Source organism: Chiroxiphia lanceolata, chromosome 1, assembly GCF_009829145.1.
Source record: "Chiroxiphia lanceolata isolate bChiLan1 chromosome 1, bChiLan1.pri, whole genome shotgun sequence".
Classification (NCBI taxonomy): Eukaryota; Metazoa; Chordata; class Aves; order Passeriformes; family Pipridae; genus Chiroxiphia; species Chiroxiphia lanceolata.
The window spans coordinates 39,076,654-39,094,610 of NC_045637.1; the positions used below are offsets into that span (position 1 = coordinate 39,076,654).

The 17,957-nt window shown below is 41.9% G+C and overlaps 2 protein-coding genes across 3 annotated transcripts; one reads left to right on the forward strand and one right to left on the reverse strand.

Moving 5' to 3' along the window:
* Nucleotides 1-1,692: 1,692 nt before the first annotated feature.
* On the reverse strand, nucleotides 1,693-17,447 carry SDCBP (syndecan binding protein). 2 transcript variants are annotated; one of them, XM_032678662.1, is made up of 9 exons: nucleotides 17,292-17,447; nucleotides 12,826-12,907; nucleotides 9,831-9,909; nucleotides 7,231-7,340; nucleotides 6,757-6,915; nucleotides 5,273-5,448; nucleotides 3,919-4,090; nucleotides 3,296-3,387; nucleotides 1,693-2,415 (listed from the first exon to the last, which is right to left on the reverse strand). In XM_032678662.1, exons 2-9 carry the CDS (start codon nucleotides 12,874-12,876, stop codon nucleotides 2,361-2,363), a joined length of 894 nt encoding a protein of 297 aa, XP_032534553.1. In that variant the 5' UTR covers nucleotides 12,877-12,907; nucleotides 17,292-17,447; the 3' UTR covers nucleotides 1,693-2,360. The 2 variants fall into 2 exon arrangements, with proteins under 2 accessions (XP_032534553.1, XP_032534562.1); XM_032678671.1 differs by lacking the exon at nucleotides 17,292-17,447 and adding an exon at nucleotides 16,799-16,820.
* Nucleotides 16,311-17,323, forward strand: LOC116782593 (translation initiation factor IF-2-like). Its single transcript, XM_032679422.1, has 2 exons — nucleotides 16,311-16,708; nucleotides 16,826-17,323. The coding sequence occupies exons 1-2, from the start codon at nucleotides 16,568-16,570 to the stop codon at nucleotides 17,321-17,323; spliced, it is 639 nt and encodes a 212-aa protein (XP_032535313.1). The 5' UTR covers nucleotides 16,311-16,567.
* Nucleotides 17,448-17,957: the final 510 nt, after the last annotated feature.

The following is a 17,957-nucleotide window of genomic DNA, read 5'->3' on the forward strand; positions in this document are numbered from 1 at the left end:
AAAGTGGTTCCAGAGACATAATTTAGTAACCAAACAGTCCAATTAAAATTACTCCCAGGATGAATTTGATCACCACTAGAGCCTGAAGTGGTGTGATGGTTTTCTCTTCATTATCATAACTGAGAAATTAATTTGAGAAACAGGAATCTACACACTAAGGCTTTTTGTGACAGGCAGAGCTGAGCCTCCACTGCTAAACTTCAGTCATCCCAGAAAGAGCAGGTCTGTGGCTCAGATCCACAACCCTAAGCCTTCCCCCATCACTGCTTTTCCTACAAACTGGAAAAGCTGCAATTAGCTACACATGCTAATGATGAGACACATGCAGATGAGACTCCTTTTATTGCAGACTGCCAATCTCTGAACTGTTTCCCTTCTTGATGTGACCTCTTATAAACATCTTTTGAAGTATTATCTCCGTTAAATGGACAAGCAAGTAAATAATTAAGATACCACCCTTCCCAGACCAAATCTGGACCCAGATCAGTTCTGAATGAACAGTTAAACTGATTCCCCAAATCCATCTTAGAACAAATAATACCTATACTAAACTGAAGTTTGATGCTTTGGGCTACTGCCCACTATGAGGAAGACCGAAGTTCAGTAATCCTAAATTTCATAGCTGAAACCTGGAACATAACAGGGGAGAAAACAAAAAGAAAAAAGAAAAATCACTACAACTGGTATTTAACTTCACTGAACTTTAAAGTTTCAGCTGAATATGCCTATGACCTGTTGTGGTGGCTTGACCCCAACCAGCAGCTGAGCCACTACAGAGTTTCCCCCCTCACCCTGCCCACAGCAGGATGGGCAAGAGAATCAGAAGGGCAAAAGCTAGGAAAACTTGTGGATTGCAAAAGATGGTTTACTAAGTGAAGGGAAAATAAAAAATAAAAAATTGATGCAAAGGTAATCACTCCCCAGATCCCATCAGCAGACTCATGCCCAGTCTCCAAGCAACAACTGCTTTGGGAAGATTCTCCCCAAAATTATCGCTGAGCATAATGTCAAAGGGTGTGGGATTTTCCCTTGCTCAGTCTGGGCCAGCTGTGCTCCCTCTCAGCCTCCTGCCTCCCTGAGCCTGCTTACTGGGGGCAGGGGACAGAGTGAGAAGCAGGAAAGGCCTTGACACAGTTCAAGTACAGCTCAGCAAGAGCAAACACACACTGGTGTGTTATCATCCCTGCCCTGGTCACAAGCCTCAAACACAGCACCACACCAGCTGCTACAACAACAGTTAACTCCCTCACAGCCAGACCCAGCAAGCTGCAAACAGTTTTCAAATTAAATTCCAAGTCTACAATTAGCATGTCTTGTAGCTGGCTTGTGTTGTAAGGGGCCTTAAAGATCATCTCATTCCAGCCCCTCTGCCAGGGGCAGGGACACCTTTCACTAGATCAGGTTGTTCAGAGCCCCATCCAGCCTGGCCTTGAACACTTTCAGGATGGGGTATCCACAGTTTCCCTGGGCAGCCTGTTCCAGTGCCTCACCACCCTCACAGTGAAGAATTTCTTCCATTAAGCAAATCTTGTTTAAAGTATCCCAGAGCTATCCTGAAACATTTCAATGTCACAGGCAGTGAGCTTATTTAGATACTTTACACTGTATTTCCTATTTTCATTGTTGCCTGCAACTGACCTCAATAAAACAAGCCTGTCTTAACTCATCTTAAGTATGCACACACACAAGATCTAAAGTTTCAGTCATTTATTTGGTTATGTCTGAATCCTTAAAAGAACATGGTTAAGGCGAGAGATAAGCATATTAGTTACAATTTGTATAACAAGTGATAAAAAGATTTGAGTTATCTGTACACTACTTTAATTACGCTTACTTACTGACTGATGCCTTGAGCTATATTCAGCTTAGCTGGCATTCTTGTGTAAACAGTATTTACTAGAACAAAAAATTAACTAGTACTAGTCATACTTCTAATACTCTATTTCAAATCTACTCTTGCAAACAAAAAGCAGTAAAAATACTCATTTGTCTTCAACATACAAAGCGCAGCATTGTCCTGGGTAACAACACGTAACTTTGCAAGTGACACCTGGTTCCTTTAGTTGCAATGGCTTATAGTAATAGTAAGCTAAATAAGAGACCTATGAAAAGAAGTCATAACACAACTGGAATTTCACATTGGTCAAGCATGTAAGGCTACGAGTTTTACAGTGTGTGAATAAATGAGATATGTCGAACGGTAACATTCCCAGCCATTATAGATGCAAATGCTTGATGCAGCATATCTTCTCTCAGCCCCCAGAAAGGCTCATGTGCAGAAGAAAGATCACTGAGTATAATAGCCCAAGTTTAGTGGAATCATCATTATATATATGTACACACACATCCATGGTGCAAGTTTAGACTTCAGGAACAGAGTGATCCATCAGGCTTTTCATGATGCTAGTTGCCATCCTAAATAAAAGGAAAAGGCGTTCAGTTTTGTAAGACAACTGCAGAAGACCACTAATGCTTCTGCTCACTGTATCTTTGTCATTGCTAGCCCTTTAATACAAATTAAAAGCTGGACTTTTACTCCACTATTTTTGAGAACAAATATGTTGCTACAGAAAGCTGCACCAAACTGCACACACAGAAGAAAGAGAAGCCCACAACACTCAACATTTCTATTAGTACCTGAGCTATACTGTCAATATCTTTTGGGATATGGGCATGTATGCAGAGTACTATCCCAAGCACAAGGGAAGGAGGGGAAGGGGAAAGGTGGCTGTTAGAATGAAAACTGCCTTGTAGAAAGAGTCAAGGGGGTTAAAAAACCAACCAACCAAACAAACAGGAAAAAAGACTCAATTATACCTGAAGCATTATTAATTTCGAGCAACTTCAAAACCATATTTTTGCAGGACAGATTTAGCTGTAGAAAGCCACTGTTGCCAAAGGATTAGAAAAAGCCCAACTACATCCTGCCAAGAATCATGTTTACGTCACCAGAATTAGCTGCACTAGAAACAATATTTTAGTTACAAGGTAACAAATACTTGTGGTATCCACATACTTGAAAGTTCTCACAAATTCAAGCTTAGTCAAAATATGTTTAGAAAGGGTTTTTCCAGACAGGAAAAGGCAAAGGATCATCACTAACATATGAATAGGTTAAAAACAGAAACAAGACACACAGTTTGAGCAAAACATCAGATTAAATAAATTTTCAGACTCCCCCCTACCCCCTCCTCCAGTCTTCATGCAAAGTTTGTAATTAGATCATAGCGAGTGCATTTTATAGTCACTGTCAACTTGATTATAATTAACACCACGGCTGCTTTTTATTACCTACCTCTTTATTATATACTCATAAATACTGGAAGGCATGACAGTAATGGTCACTACATTTCCAGCTGTTGCCAAGATGTCTGCAACCTGGGGGTCCTGTTATTAAACAAAAAGTTATATGAGCAACACAACTTGAGCTGACCAATAAAGCAGCAGTTCAAGAGCTTTTTCTAGACACATTTCATGCAACTTACGGGACCCACAACTACTTGCTTGGAATATTTAACCTTCAGGACAAATCACTGAACCTGCAATGCCACTTCATAGATATTTGATGATCTCACATGAACTGACTAGAGAAGGGACACAGACATCCTACACAGAATTCCTGCGAAAATTTGAGGCAGGCTGGCAGGAGGAAGCTTATTCTTAGTTTTGCCAGCAAAGTTAGACTACAGGTAAAAACTGAGGGTCAGCCTCACCAGGTAGAGGCAGAGAGAAAGAATGAGTTGCACTGCCTACCAATACAAAACTGCAAAGAAGCCTCAAAACATGTGTCTCCCTCCAATCAAGTTACCTCTCGTGACTGACTTTCTTATTTTTTATGAACATTAAACAACATATTACAAACCTTTTCCCTACACACCTAAAAAGCTCTCAGTTCTCCACACGCACCACATATTTTACCTTCAATCCAATTACATTCTGGCCATTAATTTCACAGATGTTGTGCTCTGTAAGAAGTCCATTTCTCGCAGCAGAACTGTCTTTCACTATTGAGGTTATTTTTCCATTCTTGAATATGAAGCCAATATGCCCTGAGCTGTCCTTATGCATAGTAATAATGCGTTCAAAAGGTCTAAAAAGACATTTAAAATACAAAACAATGCTTTCAGTCTACTAAACCACAAAAGGAACCACATGCTATTTTAGCATCTTTGACTTAAAAAGTAATTGTACTCTGACTTTTTTAACTTTTTTTTTAACTTTATTTTGTTAATATTGTTATAGCAATATATACTTGTTTATAAACCTTACATGTTTTCCCTGTTCTACAGACATTCTGTACCATCTGGATTAATAATACAAAGATCCCATACAACATCCACCCACCCACCACCACAAACACACACAAATGTCCATTAAAAATTAAGTTTTCTCTACAAATGTTATAAGATAGATAAAATAACACAGGCAGTTTTAACAACTGTAGGCAGACCACGGGATTCTGGAGTATAAGGCTTCCCCAACAACATTTCTACTACTTCACAGACAGTAAACCTTCAAACTGTGTCTTAAAAAAGCAGTAAATATAGTAAGGGGGTGGGGAGTTGGGCACAGAAGTAGTAGGCACAGCAGGGAATCTACCACCAGAGTATTTTGATTCAATACATGGTAGAAGTAGCTGCCCTCCACTGGGTCAAATTTGGTTCTTAAGCAAGAATAAACCTGGAAAAGGCTTTGAGACATATACCTCATATCAAGCATCATCTGTCTTCTTGCAGACCTTAAATTGAATCTGACCTGCTGTTACTACATACAACTATCTACAAGCCCATCATTTAATACAATTGAAAATCTGTATGGGTTCATCAAGCACACTGTTAGTAAAACTGGCATTAAGTCATATGTAAGCAGAGTTCACAAGAAAACTACCATGCTAAATAAAATGTAAATCTGTCCATTAATACAGCAAATATTTTGGTACTACTCTTGTTTCATTTAGTATAAGCAAAAGTCGAGTTGTGTTGTTAAAAAAGCACAGAAGTCTTCAATTCAGGCTTTAAGTTTAACCTGTGTTATCACTCACTAGTTTATCTTGGAAAAACATTATGCCTCATCATACTCAGGAAGTTTACAAGTTAAGAACCACTTTGATTGTTCCCCACAAAAGGGAACATTTCTGAGTATCTTTACTGCTAAGTACATAGACAAACAGATTTTGTTATGCCTGCAGTCCTGCTAAAGCAAGGGGAGACCCAAGCCCCACAGAATTACTCCAAGACGGATAATGACAATCCGTATCTGCAGCTGGCTTTACCTGTCCCGAATGATCATTGAAATCCTTTCTGCAGAAGCCTGTTTCAGAACTTTATGTGCTTTATCAGAACTCCATCCTGCACAGTTTTCACCGTTGATCTGCAGAACTTGGTCCCCAAACCGCAGACCAGCAAGGGATGCCGGAGAGTTTGCCTGAACTAACTGGACAAATATACCCTGCAAAAGAGAAAAAAAAAGAGGAGAGGAGATGAAGTTCTTCCTTAAAGATGAAGAACAGTGACAGAGCACACAGCCCTTTAAAGTTTCCCATTCTCTATGCAATACCAGCCAAACAGACAGAAGGACTTGCTAATTATTATTAAGGAGCATTTTTGAAATATCAGTCTGTTTAGAGATGTGTTTAAAAGTCTGACAGATAATTAATGTTAGAATAAAGTTTGAAAATGAGCAAATCTGTTCTGTCTAGATCTCTAAACAAAAAAAAAACAAAACCATGAGCATAACATTGAATTCTTACACGAAAGGATAAATACTTTCCTGTTTTAACAGGAAATCTGAACAACTGGACCACCACAAACTGGTGGTAAATTTGCATAATCTGAGCTGCATTTAACTAGTATTTCCCTTGCCAGACATTGGAGTCTATATATAGCTGGAGAAATAGATGAGCACTGCTAGAAACAACATGGCAAATTTCTCCTTCTTTCACAACCCCGTTAGCTTTCAACTTTTTAATCAACTCTGACTTGCTACCACCTCGGGTAAAAAAACAAGACTATTTCTAGTCAAAGTACCTCTATGAACCAAGTAAAGCATATCAAAGCAAAGTATAAATAATAGTTCTGGGGGGAAGTGGTGTTAAAAAAAACCCCAACACCACCCCATGCTCCCCTGAGAAAACCCCATTTGCTGCGTTAGCAGGACTACAAGAAGCACTTTAACTCTATATGCTACAGTCAGTTTAATTTTTTTAAAACATTCAGATTAAATGGCCTTGCCATGCTAAAAAAAAAAACAAAAAACAAAAACCCAAAACAAAACACATCTAAGAAAACACAAACAGAACAAACAGAGTAGCATTTTCCATGTTGAGAATCAAAAGATCCTGAAACAGAAGTTTCAGACCATGTTTAAGGACCTTCTATAGAAGAGGAAATACTTCTAAGCTGTGGGCAGTTCTCTGCATACTGCTGAACATTAAGTACTGCCCAGTATTTCCACAAAGATAGAGACAAGAAGTCCTGAACTTCTAAAAAGTATCACAGCAGCTATGCATGTTCTAAAGCAGAAAATAAATATTACAAGTCATTTTCAGGTGTTATAAAACATGTCACTAAATTGCCACAGTAAATTCAGATCCGAGTCCAGACAGCTAGAAATCTAGTTATGGATCTAATGAAGGATTAAAATTCTGCTAATGGAAAGCACTATACAGAACACAATTTTGTGACCATACATTAACTTCTCTACTAAATTAGTTCAGCAATAAGATCTCTAGAGGCAAAAGCCAGCTGCTACACTTACATTGTCAACAGACTTCAGGCGAAGCCCAATTTTGCCATCTTGATCTTTACATAGAATTGCTTCACGGATGCCTTGCTTAATTTCTGCTCTGCGAATTCCAATATCATTTCCAGTCACTGGAGCTACCATGTAATTAGTAGAAGGTCGTGTTACCAGTTGCTGATTAAAACAAAACAGCCAGACAACTTAGTTTCAACTTTCAAAAATAGCTATATGTCAGTTTATATGAAGTAATATTTACAAAAAACAGTACACAAATTAAATCACAACACCAACTCTCCCCCACCCCCTCCCAACACTGGAAACATAAAGCTCAGTTTAAGACCAGATTAAAATAGGCACTGTTACTTACAACAATTCACCACTCAGTCAAGTATGGTACTTAAGACAAATAACAGTCTGCTCTCTAGAATGCTAGGTATACATTTAGTCTTTGTACTTTTGCTTTCTAAAACATGCTTGACTGGTACCTACACCCTGTGGCTGAGCAACTGCTGCCACTGGTAAGTTTCTCTGCACCTCTTCCTCACTGAGGCTCAGGCCCATATACTGAGAGAGTTCTGGATACAATTTGGGGTATAAGCCTACAGAAGAAAAACAAAACAATAATAAATCAGTACATGTTGGTTTAACAGAAAGAGCAGTTACTGCTTTTATGTGTAAATTGCTTCCACAAATCTTCTGCTATTGTAATTATTTAATTGGAAAATTATGACAGAAAACTCAATTCAATCAGGACTGGTTTAGAAGAGCAACCAAAAAAAGTAGCATTTCTGAGAAAAAGAGTTTACCGTGAACTTTCAGTTTCAGTTACTCCGTTCATTCTTTACAGCACAAACAACATAAGACATGATGTGACAGGTTCCAAGACCAACACTGTGCTCAGTCCATGATGACATGCCTACCCTTCAGAGCTTTTGGGCAATTAGTGGGAAACTATTCTCCCTCCTACCTCAAAACCAGGTGCGCTGAAGAACACACACAGACTTTCCACCAAGTTCAAAACAGCACTTGCAAGAGGCATCCATGCCAAGGATACTCCAGATCCCAGGCATGGGAGGGTTTCTACAGAAGTCTCCTGGTTGTAAGGTCAGCTCTACAGGCTGCTTTGAGTCTTCATAAGAAAGCAGCTGTCATTTTCTCACAGCTTCAAAATGAAGGGGCTTTAGACATGCCTCTCAACGAGAAAAACCACACACAGCCCTTAAAATATCCTGCCATACTCAAGAGGACTGAGATGCAGGGAGTGGAAGGAAAGCAAGTTGAACTGACAGACTTGTCAGACCTTGAGTCAAACAAGTCCAGAAATAAGGTTGATATTGCTCTTGACATTCCACAGATCATTAACTAGTGCCATTTAACAAGTAGCAGTCATGAGAACACTTGAGTCCACACAACGTTCTTACTGAATCAGTGGGGACAGAAAAGGCTGCTTGGACAGAGGTGGTGCAAAGGATGACTTCAGAAGCAAACAGCCCCCCCTGTACACAAAGCTTAGGTTTCTAGGGTTCATTTATGGGTACATGTATAAAAACAGCTATTATAAACTATTTGACCAGCAATGGTCAAATTTTCTGGGAAGGAACAAGGGTTACTGCAAGGTGAACGCCAGTTCAAACAACAGACTTTTTTCTCTTCAATACACTGCTTCACATGAGAGCTCTCTGACCATATCTCTGGACTAATCTATTAAATTGTAGTTTCAGCAATATTGATTAATAAGCTTTTCATGAATGAATCTTCTACTTTTGCTTACTTTTTCAAGCACATAGGATTATACACAACACTGCACAACATTTCTGCAGCTACCCAATTTTTCTGTTTTGTTCTCCATTAAAGACCACAACATATGATGCATCTTTACTGGTTGTATTACATTCTCATTTAAAACAGAGAGAGCTCCAAATAGCAGAACATATCCAAAAGCTCTTGATGTTGTAAAGTCTCCTGTCTCTGCCAGGACAGAGGAATTTCCAGGGGGGTTTGGCACATCCTATAGATGATGTACGCCTCCCTTCATTTGGGATATATTGAACGATTAATGACTCTACAGCCACAAACATTTTCTGAGCAATTCTCACACAGGCTGATGTCAAAATTATGTCTTTGCGTCTGCTGGTCAAATAACTACATGAGAATTCAAGCTCTAGACAGCAGAAAGGACGCTGCCAAGAAGGGACTGCTGAAGCAAAATCAAATCTGGTCTGGTCTGGTGAGGTTAGGCCAGTATCTATTCCAGAAAGGATCTACCAGAGGCAACTATCTGGTGAGCTATCCAAACTCCTGCCCTAAAGTCACCTTAGACACACAAGCACCCAGAGAACTGGAGACAAAGTTACATCCACCAAGCTTTAATATCTGGTCCACTAGCATTCTTGACAGCCATTCCAGCACTGCTGCTGGTCAGAGGCTTTAGGCCTTTCAGATCAAGGATAACTTACTAATCCAGAGCTCTGACCTCAAACATGCCTGTGCACCTTCATGGATGTACATGTGCATGGGAGAAAAGAAGAATAAATGGGTACAAGTCATTCAGCTTTAGATCTGATGGATTCCCCACCAGACAGCTGATTCGAAAATCTGCTGGAAGCTTTATACTGATTGCAGGACAAGACTTAGCGCCACCTTCCTGGGCACTTCTCTTTTGACAGAGATTTGTGTTTGTCTGTCCCTAAGCAAGCTCATATGGAGAAGAATGACACTCAGACACATACTGATCTCTAAAGCTTACAAAATATATAGGTGGATAAATAAGGACAACAAGGTGTCTGAGGTAAGAGTTAAAAAGAGCTCAATGGTACCAACAACAAATCTTATTATGTTAGGCTCACTTGGAAAAGGTTTCAAAAAGAGATGTGTGAGTGCTTGCCACAGCTTCCTTTTATAAGCAAACACTGTTTTTCTGACTCTTATAGCACCTTACCAAGGTGGGTGTTGGCATTTCCAAAAAGGCATAGTCTTGCCCTTTGTAAACAGGGTTACATATTTATAGGTATTTTTGACTGTACAGTTAACTTCAGTACTTCGTAACCGCTTTCCACAACATTAGGATACTATACAGTACATGAGCTTACCTCCATCATGAGGAATTGGAGCAGAAGCTTCAGACAAGATTGCTGGATTAGCTGGATTTGAAGAAAAGGCAGTCTGAGCCTAAAAGCAAAGTAAGTCACATATGTTATCTTGTACAAGAAAAGCAAAATCTTTATTATGCAGACAGAACACTCAAAATTTTCTTTTGTACATGCTAGTTACTATTTATCTTGAAGTGCTGAAGTCAATCTTTTTATTTGAAATAAACAGCTTCAACACAACATGCTATAGTAGTATCATAACTTCTTCAGTAGATGAAGTCATATCTTTCTCAGAAACAAAGCTACAGTTATAATGCAGAGAGGCTTTACCATCAGCCTGTTCTGTTTTTGTCATCAAGCAAGTTAAAGAGCCTTAAAGGACTCATTAAACTTGGTTGACAAAGCTTTATAACTAAGTTTTAGGGTATGACCTTTGGCAGAGTATTTTGCAATTACTTTCTCATCTGGATAGCAGCAGTTTTACCTCTTCACCATTTACGGATGTTATTAGTGAGATCTACTGAAGTCCCTTTCAAGTGTCAAGTTCCACACAATCCAATGTTACTGGTTTAATACCTTCTGAAAGAAGTAGATCTTCTAAGATGATTTTTCTACAGCACTTGCCACTACAGTGAACACATAAAGCTTAATTTCTGCATTGCTGACTGACTCACAAATATAAAAAAGACCTTATTTAAGTAAGCCAGTTTCCTTCCTTCTCAGTACCTCAGCTACAATTTTTTGGCCCTGTGTAATCATGACTAGTGAAAAACACTGCCTTACAGAGGCCTGTTAAGCGTGATGGAAATAGCCCTCCCAATAACTTTCCTGAGACTGAATGTCAAAGGTGGGGGAGAAATTACTAAATGCACAGTGAAACATCATGCTGAACAGGACACATAAATCATCTAACAAAACATGACAGCCAAATTACTTCATGATGTTAAGGAAATGCATAAAAATAGAAGACTTCTTAGTCCTGTACACTCCAGGAAGTTGTCTTCAGAAAAAGGTCTCACAGCAAGAATGACTCATTATTTAGTAATATCACATGTACTTAAAAGAATAGGCTCCAACTCAAATGAGGGACAAAAAGAACAGGTTAGAATAATATTTAATGTAACAAGTCCATTTGTTTTAACCTGCAGTCATTTTAATCTCACTTCCTTGTTGTGGATACAGATATTGTCTTTACGTACTCTGCCCGCTTTTCTTCTAATAATGCTCTGAGATGTTTTTAAAGAGATAGCATTTTTATAATGCACTACTTGGGAGAGGCAAATAATTTAGCCTTTGATGCCAGCAGGTCAAGGGAGGTGATTCTGCCCCTCTACTCTGTCCTTGTGAGACCCCACTTGGAATGCTGTGTCCAGGTCTGGGGTCCCCAGCACAGGAAAGACACAGACCTGTTGGAGAGGTCCAGAGGAAACAATTACTGAAATGATGAGAGGGGCAGAACACTTCTCCTGTGAGAAAAGGCTGAGAGAGCTAGGGCTGTTCAGCATGGAGAAAAGAAGGCTCTGGGGAGACCTTATAGCAGAGTTTCAGTACTTAAAGGGGGCTTATAAGAAAGATGGGGACAGACAGGGCCTACACAACAGGGCCTGTTGTGATAGGACAAGGGGTAACGGTTTTAAACTAAAAGAGGGTAGATTCAGACTAGATATAAAAAATAAGGTTTTTTTAAATGAGGGTGGTGAAGCACTGGAACAGACTGCCTAGAAAGGTCACAGATGCCCCAACCCTGGAGACATTCAAGGTCAGACTGGACTGGGTGCTGAACAACCTGATCAAGTTGAAGATGTCCCTGCTCGTTTCTATGAAACATATCAGTGAAAATGGAATGGCTTACTGATTACATTTATTACAATTTCCCATTGTAATATATAAACCCTAGCAGCTGGTCAATAAAAGGACAAAGAAGCACATTCTTGGCTGCAGGCTACTCATTTTTCAGTTCAGCATTACCTAACTGTAGATAAAGGACTTTGGTAAGATAAGAACAATAGAGTGGGTGGACACAACAAAGAGAAATCCCAACATAGCACCCACAACTTCAAAAGCTCCACCCCACACAGACAAACACAGGTGAGACAAGGCACTTTGGGACAGCACAGCAGAGCTAACAAGCTCTGCTTCTATGCAGTTTGCTTGACTGCTTCCCAATGAGAACAGCAAGGACAGAAGTAGTAATCACCTTAAAACACAGTATAACTCCTCGCCTTTGCTTAAACTGGGAGGGAATGCAAGTTAAGTTCAGGAAAAGGTAAAACACTGAAGAAAGCAAGGAAACCCTTTGTGAAATATATCCATGTCAAATTTCTCATAGAGTTTTTAATCCATTAAAATGCTTTCCACCATTTTGTTTCACAGGTATTTTTTTAGTCCTCATCATGTCTAATAATAAAACTACCAATATTCTTATACATAAAGGGTTTTACACAAATGTGATAATCTTGGATAATCTGAGAGACCTAGTTACTACCATGAAATAGCCAGTGGACAAGTCTGTGATTCTAGACAGCATTAAGACAGCCAGTGCTTCTTTTTTTTGGGTGCTCAAATGACCAAGAAAGCCTTCTGACACAGATTTGGACAGTGGGAGTGAGACATGGAAGGTTAATTAGTTCAGTCATCATATCAGAGCTGAAGTATGTGAAGAGACTGACTGTGTCTACTTAAGACCAAGTATCTATGCTTCAAAAAGCCCAACATATTGAAGGTCATCCACAGCATTTATGCTTGTTCAGCAGAGTGCCCAACATGAATATAAACTAATACATAAAAATTTAAAAATAAATATATCCAGGCAGTAAATTAAGCATTAATGACATTATATCAATCTACAAAGTAAAGAGCTTGTCTTTCCCCTTTAGAGTACAATGGTAAAACAAGTTCCCAACCACAACACATGCCCTCTTAGCTAGATTAAATATTAAATATCACCAGATATATTACTATCATCAGAACTCATCTTTTTTAAAGTCCACCATACCTGAATAACTTTGTCCACCTTCAGATCTTCTAGGGAAGGATAGAGAGACATTTTGATGAAGTCTCACGAGGCAAAGGGAAGACTGAAAAAAAAAACAAATGGGAAAGCAAACAAACATGGTTAGCTGTCAGATATTTACTGAGTTTACAACTTTAAAAAATTAAAAAAAGAAAAATAAACCAGACAAAGTGCCAAATAAGTGATCTGTGACTTGCAAGCCAGCACTAAAGATACCTGACACTACAGATAAATTCCATTATGACTGCCCATTTAATCTGTTATCAATAGCAGGCTTTGGGTAATAGGTTTTATTTAATGTACTTATGACTGTGAAAGTTAAGTCTCAACAATGAGAAAGCTTATACAGAGAAAACCACTTCACAGGAAGCATTGCAAAGACAGACTTCAGGAGGCCAGGATGCAATAATAATGAGGGTTAAGAGGAAAAAGCTTGCACTCCTCCTAGTTGGGGTAGTATTTTATGTAAAACTGCAGAAGCTTTCCCTCTGTTATCCAAAATATCTAAACACTTTCATCAGTTCTGATATTTCAGTGATCCGGTTTAGGCTGGAATAGAGATAATGTTCTTCCCAGCAGCTGGTACAGTACTGTGTTTTGGATTTAGGATGAGAACAATGTTGATAACACACTGATTGTTTTAGTGTAAACACTATTTAGCCACAACTAAGTCCAGGACTTTTCAGCTTCTCATGCCCTGCCAGTGAGAAAGATGGAGAGGCACAGAGTTGGGAGGGGACAGAGCCAGGACAGCTGGCCCAAACTGGCCAAAGGGATATTCCATGCCCTGTGGCACCATGCTCATAGATAAAGTGGGGAAGAAACAGGGCCAAAGGCCACTGCTTGTGAACTGGCTGGGCATTGGTCAGCGAGTGGTGAACAGGGACCATGTGCATCACTCATTTTATATATTCCAACTCTGTTATTATTTCTTTTCCTTCCTTTTCTGTTCCATTAAACTATCTTTACATCAACCCACGGGTTCACTCTTTTACTCTTCTAATTCTCTCCCCCCATCCTGTTGGGGCAGGGGGATCCAGCAAGCAGCTCTGTGGCCCTTAGTTGCTGGCTGGGGTTACACCATGAGATCCAGCAAGAAGCCACTAACTGGCTTCCTAAATCCATTTGCAACACAGTAATTATAGCAAGAGACCATAAACCAGGAAGATTGAGTCAGTGGTGAGTTTCAAAACACAGAGACTCCAGGCTGGCTCTCATGTGATGTTGGGAGAGCCCTGTGACAACTTATCAGGAATTACTACAACAAAACCAAGGGGAAGGGAAACTCAAGCAAAACCAAAAAAAAAAATAAACCACTTCACATGATTTTCTAAGGCACCACGCTGACATCCAGCTCTGTTAGAGCTTGACACCTGAGGCTTCAGGAAATCCCATTTTTCCAGAGCTCTTTCACTCACACTCTCCCTGAGATCAGCTGAACTTCTGAAAACCATAATAAAACACTCCACAACAGTATATGGGAACATTTAAATAAGGGGGGGTAGAGAGGGATAGAAACAGAAAACAACAAAATGTGGTACAGTTTTGCAAGTTATAGAAGGCACTGAGAACACAGTTAACGAGGAAGCTTTATTAAAAGCTTTTGGTTTGGGGATTCATTTTCTCATCCAAAGAACAGAGGTCCTTATTCATGCAGCAATTTAGCAAAAATACCAGACTAAAAGTGACCACTGCATAAATCCTTGAGCTACTGCTTCTCTAAGTGCAGATATTAAGTTGATTTCTAAATGAACACCACACACAGAGATGCCTAATGTGATATTGCAGTAACACAAAGGACATCTCTTCATATTACACTAAGCTCATCAACAGCTTTTATGCATGTTCAGCAGAGTGTCCAACAGCTCCAGTATCATCTCAAACTACAATTAAAACTTAAAAAAAGCATGCCCTAAATGTGACAGAAATCTAAACTGTGAACATGTGGACCATTATATTGTAATAATTAATTGCCAATGACATTTTTGACTAACTGATGCAACTAAACCAAACATAGTTAAAGCCTGGAAACTTTCTAAACTAGACATACACATTTAAAGCCCATTCCAAGTTCTGTTTTAATCCAGCATTGACCTCAAACAACCAAGTGCTTTTGCTCATCCCAAATGGGTAACAGCAAACGTAAGCCCAAGCCCAGTAAACCCTGTGGTCAGGTAAGCTGTGCCTGAATGCTGCATTCCGCTCCAAACACCACTCAGACTCAACATCTTCTGTGCTACAGCAGCTCTCACAGATTCAGGTGCTGGCCCAAGCACTGGCACACGTTCAAAGTCAGCACACCCCCGGCAGCAGGCAGGAAAAGAGGGCAGGCCAAGGACGGTGTGTTCCCAAAGAAGTCACCCCGTGGCAGGGCAATAAGGGACACAAGAGCAGCACTTTGCAGTTGGTGATCTCCAGCATCCGCACAGCAGCAGAGAACAGCACAAGCAGTGCTGGGTCCCCTGTCCCAGCGACCAACTTCCATGGTACAGCCTGGCCAGCTTTAGTTCTCCACAGACCAGTCTCACTCTGCACGCAATTACTGGTTACATTTGTCACAGACATGCAACTTCAACCTTCCTCTAGTTTATCAGGAGGACTAAGGTTCTTTCTGTAGAAAAGCATTAGCAAAGCTAAACATATATTAATTCTCAGATCACATATGATGACATTCCAGTAGCTTATCCCACCACTTGACAATCCCCTCCCCAGTCAAGGGCTCACAAACCCAAGTGTTTGTCACCAAGGATCTGCTGGGCTGGTTGCTTCATCATAATCTCACCTGTTCCTGGTTTTGGTTTTCCAATTAAATAGAGAGAATAACTGCCACCATTGTAATTGCATTCAGTGAGCTCATAACTTTGCATATGGTATTTTCAATTTCTGCAGCAGCAGTTGTAACACAAATACCTCTCGTGAGGTAATGCAAGAGTAAAAAAAAAATAGTGCACTTGGTTTCAAATAAGATTTTTAAATAATAATTGCCAGTGGTAGGGACCACCAGCAACTGCAGTAAGAACTTGCCCATGGCTTCTGTGGAGTTATTCACAGTTATAAACACGAGTTTCAGCAGCTGTAACAGTTTTTGGCACTGACCACAAAAGGTGAGTCAGGACAACCTCCTTTTCTTTCAAAAATCTACAACATCAGAATCATCTTCCTCGATCATTTCCATACTTCCATGTATTGTGAGGTGCACAAGTGTTTAGGAAAGCAAAAGTGAAAGCCAAAGGAAGAGCTGGGGGCAAGAGGGGCTGCCATAACCTAGCTAGTGACCTGCAAAACCTGGAATTAAAGACCTCTCCCCACTTCTCAGTACCCTTGGCTGGAAAGACTGACTGCCAGTGCCAGCACCTCCCACTAAGAAGATCCTGTTTGCCAAAGGGAAGTGCCGGGCCACTGGTCGGAGACCTGTGAAACGCGTCACTCGTGACACCCTGAGCCTGCCAGCAGGAAGTCTTGAGGGTGGGAGTGATCCCGAACTGCTCTCCGTGGCGTGGCTGGGAGAAGACGGGCTCTCCGACACATTCTCCAGGTCGGAAAGCACGGAGCTGAACACAACACAGGATCCCGTTGAACTCCAACCTGGCCAGCCTGTAGTGTCCGCTGACTCTGAAAGCACCCCCAGCCAATACTGGGGGAGGGGAAAAATCAAACCAAAACAAAAAGCGCTACCCCGAGTGCTTTCCGCCTGTGGCCCGTGGAGAGATTACAGCAGGCCACAATGTCGGCACCTATACTGGAACACTGCTTCCCCTTTCCAGAGTTTAGAAGCTTACGAGCCCTAAAATTCGTCTTTAAAGCAGATGCAGGACAACATCTCCTGGAGGTCAGGCTGAGACATCAGGAACCAAGGAACTGTTTCGTAAGACACGTTCTCCACTAATAACTCGGTGTTTCCCTCCTGATACATATCTAATTAGCCTCGAAGCAATTGTCCTCATTATCCGCTCACCTCCGAAACCTGCTGCCTCCATTTCAGATCCGAAGCTGGGCCCGCCTGCCCGAACAGGCACGGCGTATCCACCCCAACCCTGCACCACCATCCAGCCCGTCTGAAGAGGAGTTACTACAAATGTCCGAGCCTACTCTCTGCAACGACCCCGGAGCCCGAACGGGAGGTCAGAAGACGCCCCCAGACCGCGGAGGGACGCGGGGGCTCATTCACTCGCCGTTTTCCCTGTCTGCGGGCGGAGGAGCCCCTCGGGCCGGCAGAAGCCTTTCCCCCCGCCCCCGGCCGGCTGCAGGGAGCGGCGGCCCCGCAGGAGCACGACGCGGCCCCGCGGGGGCCAACACGGCCCTCGCCGGCAGAGCCGCCCCGGCACCGGCCGCCCCCTCCCCGCTCCGCCATGCCCGGCCCGCAGCCCCCCGCCCGCCCCTCAGGACCGGCCGCCGCACAAAGGGCCGCGGAGACGGACCTCCCCCCGCCGGTCTCCGCCCTCCTTTACCTGTGGCCCGGGGGGTCGGTGGCTGCCGCTGATCGGGGCCCTGAGCGCGGAGAGGGGCGGTGGCACCGGCTCCGAAAATCCCGGCAGCGCAGCGCTGAGCGGGGCGGGGGGGGCGGCGACGTTGGCCCGGCCCCGCGCATGCTCCGGGGCCGAGGGGCGAGAGAGGGGTGGTGACGGCCTCGCTCTCCTCTGGTCGCTTGTTTCGTTTAGAATCACAGAATCATTAAAGTTGGAGGAGACCTTTAGGATCATCAAGTCCAACCGCCCACCCAGCACTACCTCTGTAACCCCTAAACCACATCACGCAGCGCCAGATCCAGGCTCCTCTTGAATGCCTCCAGGGATGGTGACTCCACCACCTCCCTGGGCAACCTATTCCAATGCCTGAACACCGTAACAGTTAAAAAGTTTTTTCTAATACTTAATCTGAACTTGTCTCAGACCATCTCTCCTACTCCTTTCATTGCAGGCAACGCAGAAGAGACCGACCCCCCACCTCCCTACACCTCCTTTCAGGTAGCTGTAGAGAGCAATGAGGTACCCCCTGAGCCTCTGTGTCCGAGACTTACCCGTGGCTTGCTTTCTTTTTGTACTGCCTTTACCTCAATTATTTGCTGTTATTGGTTCCCAGCTGTTGTCTTCGTGGAGGAAAAAGTATAATTTTCT

What these genes read in the sequence shown, in the direction of transcription:
- SDCBP (XM_032678662.1), bottom strand. Translation starts at nt 12,876, where the DNA reads ATGTCTCTCTATCCTTCCCTAGAAGATCTGAAGGTGGACAAAGTTATT. An exon ending in CAGTTGCTCAGCCACAGGGT is followed by an intron (nt 6,916 to 7,230) that starts GTAGGTACCAGT and finishes TGTTTTAATCAG; the next exon opens with CAACTGGTAACACGACCTTC. An exon ending in AGAATGTAATTGGATTGAAG is followed by an intron (nt 3,388 to 3,918) that starts GTAAAATATGTG and finishes GTTTAATAACAG; the next exon opens with GACCCCCAGGTTGCAGACAT.
- LOC116782593 (XM_032679422.1), top strand. Translation starts at nt 16,568, where the DNA reads ATGTCGGCACCTATACTGGAACACTGCTTCCCCTTTCCAGAGTTTAGA. An exon ending in AGGAACCAAGGAACTGTTTC is followed by an intron (nt 16,709 to 16,825) that starts GTAAGACACGTT and finishes CCTCCATTTCAG; the next exon opens with ATCCGAAGCTGGGCCCGCCT.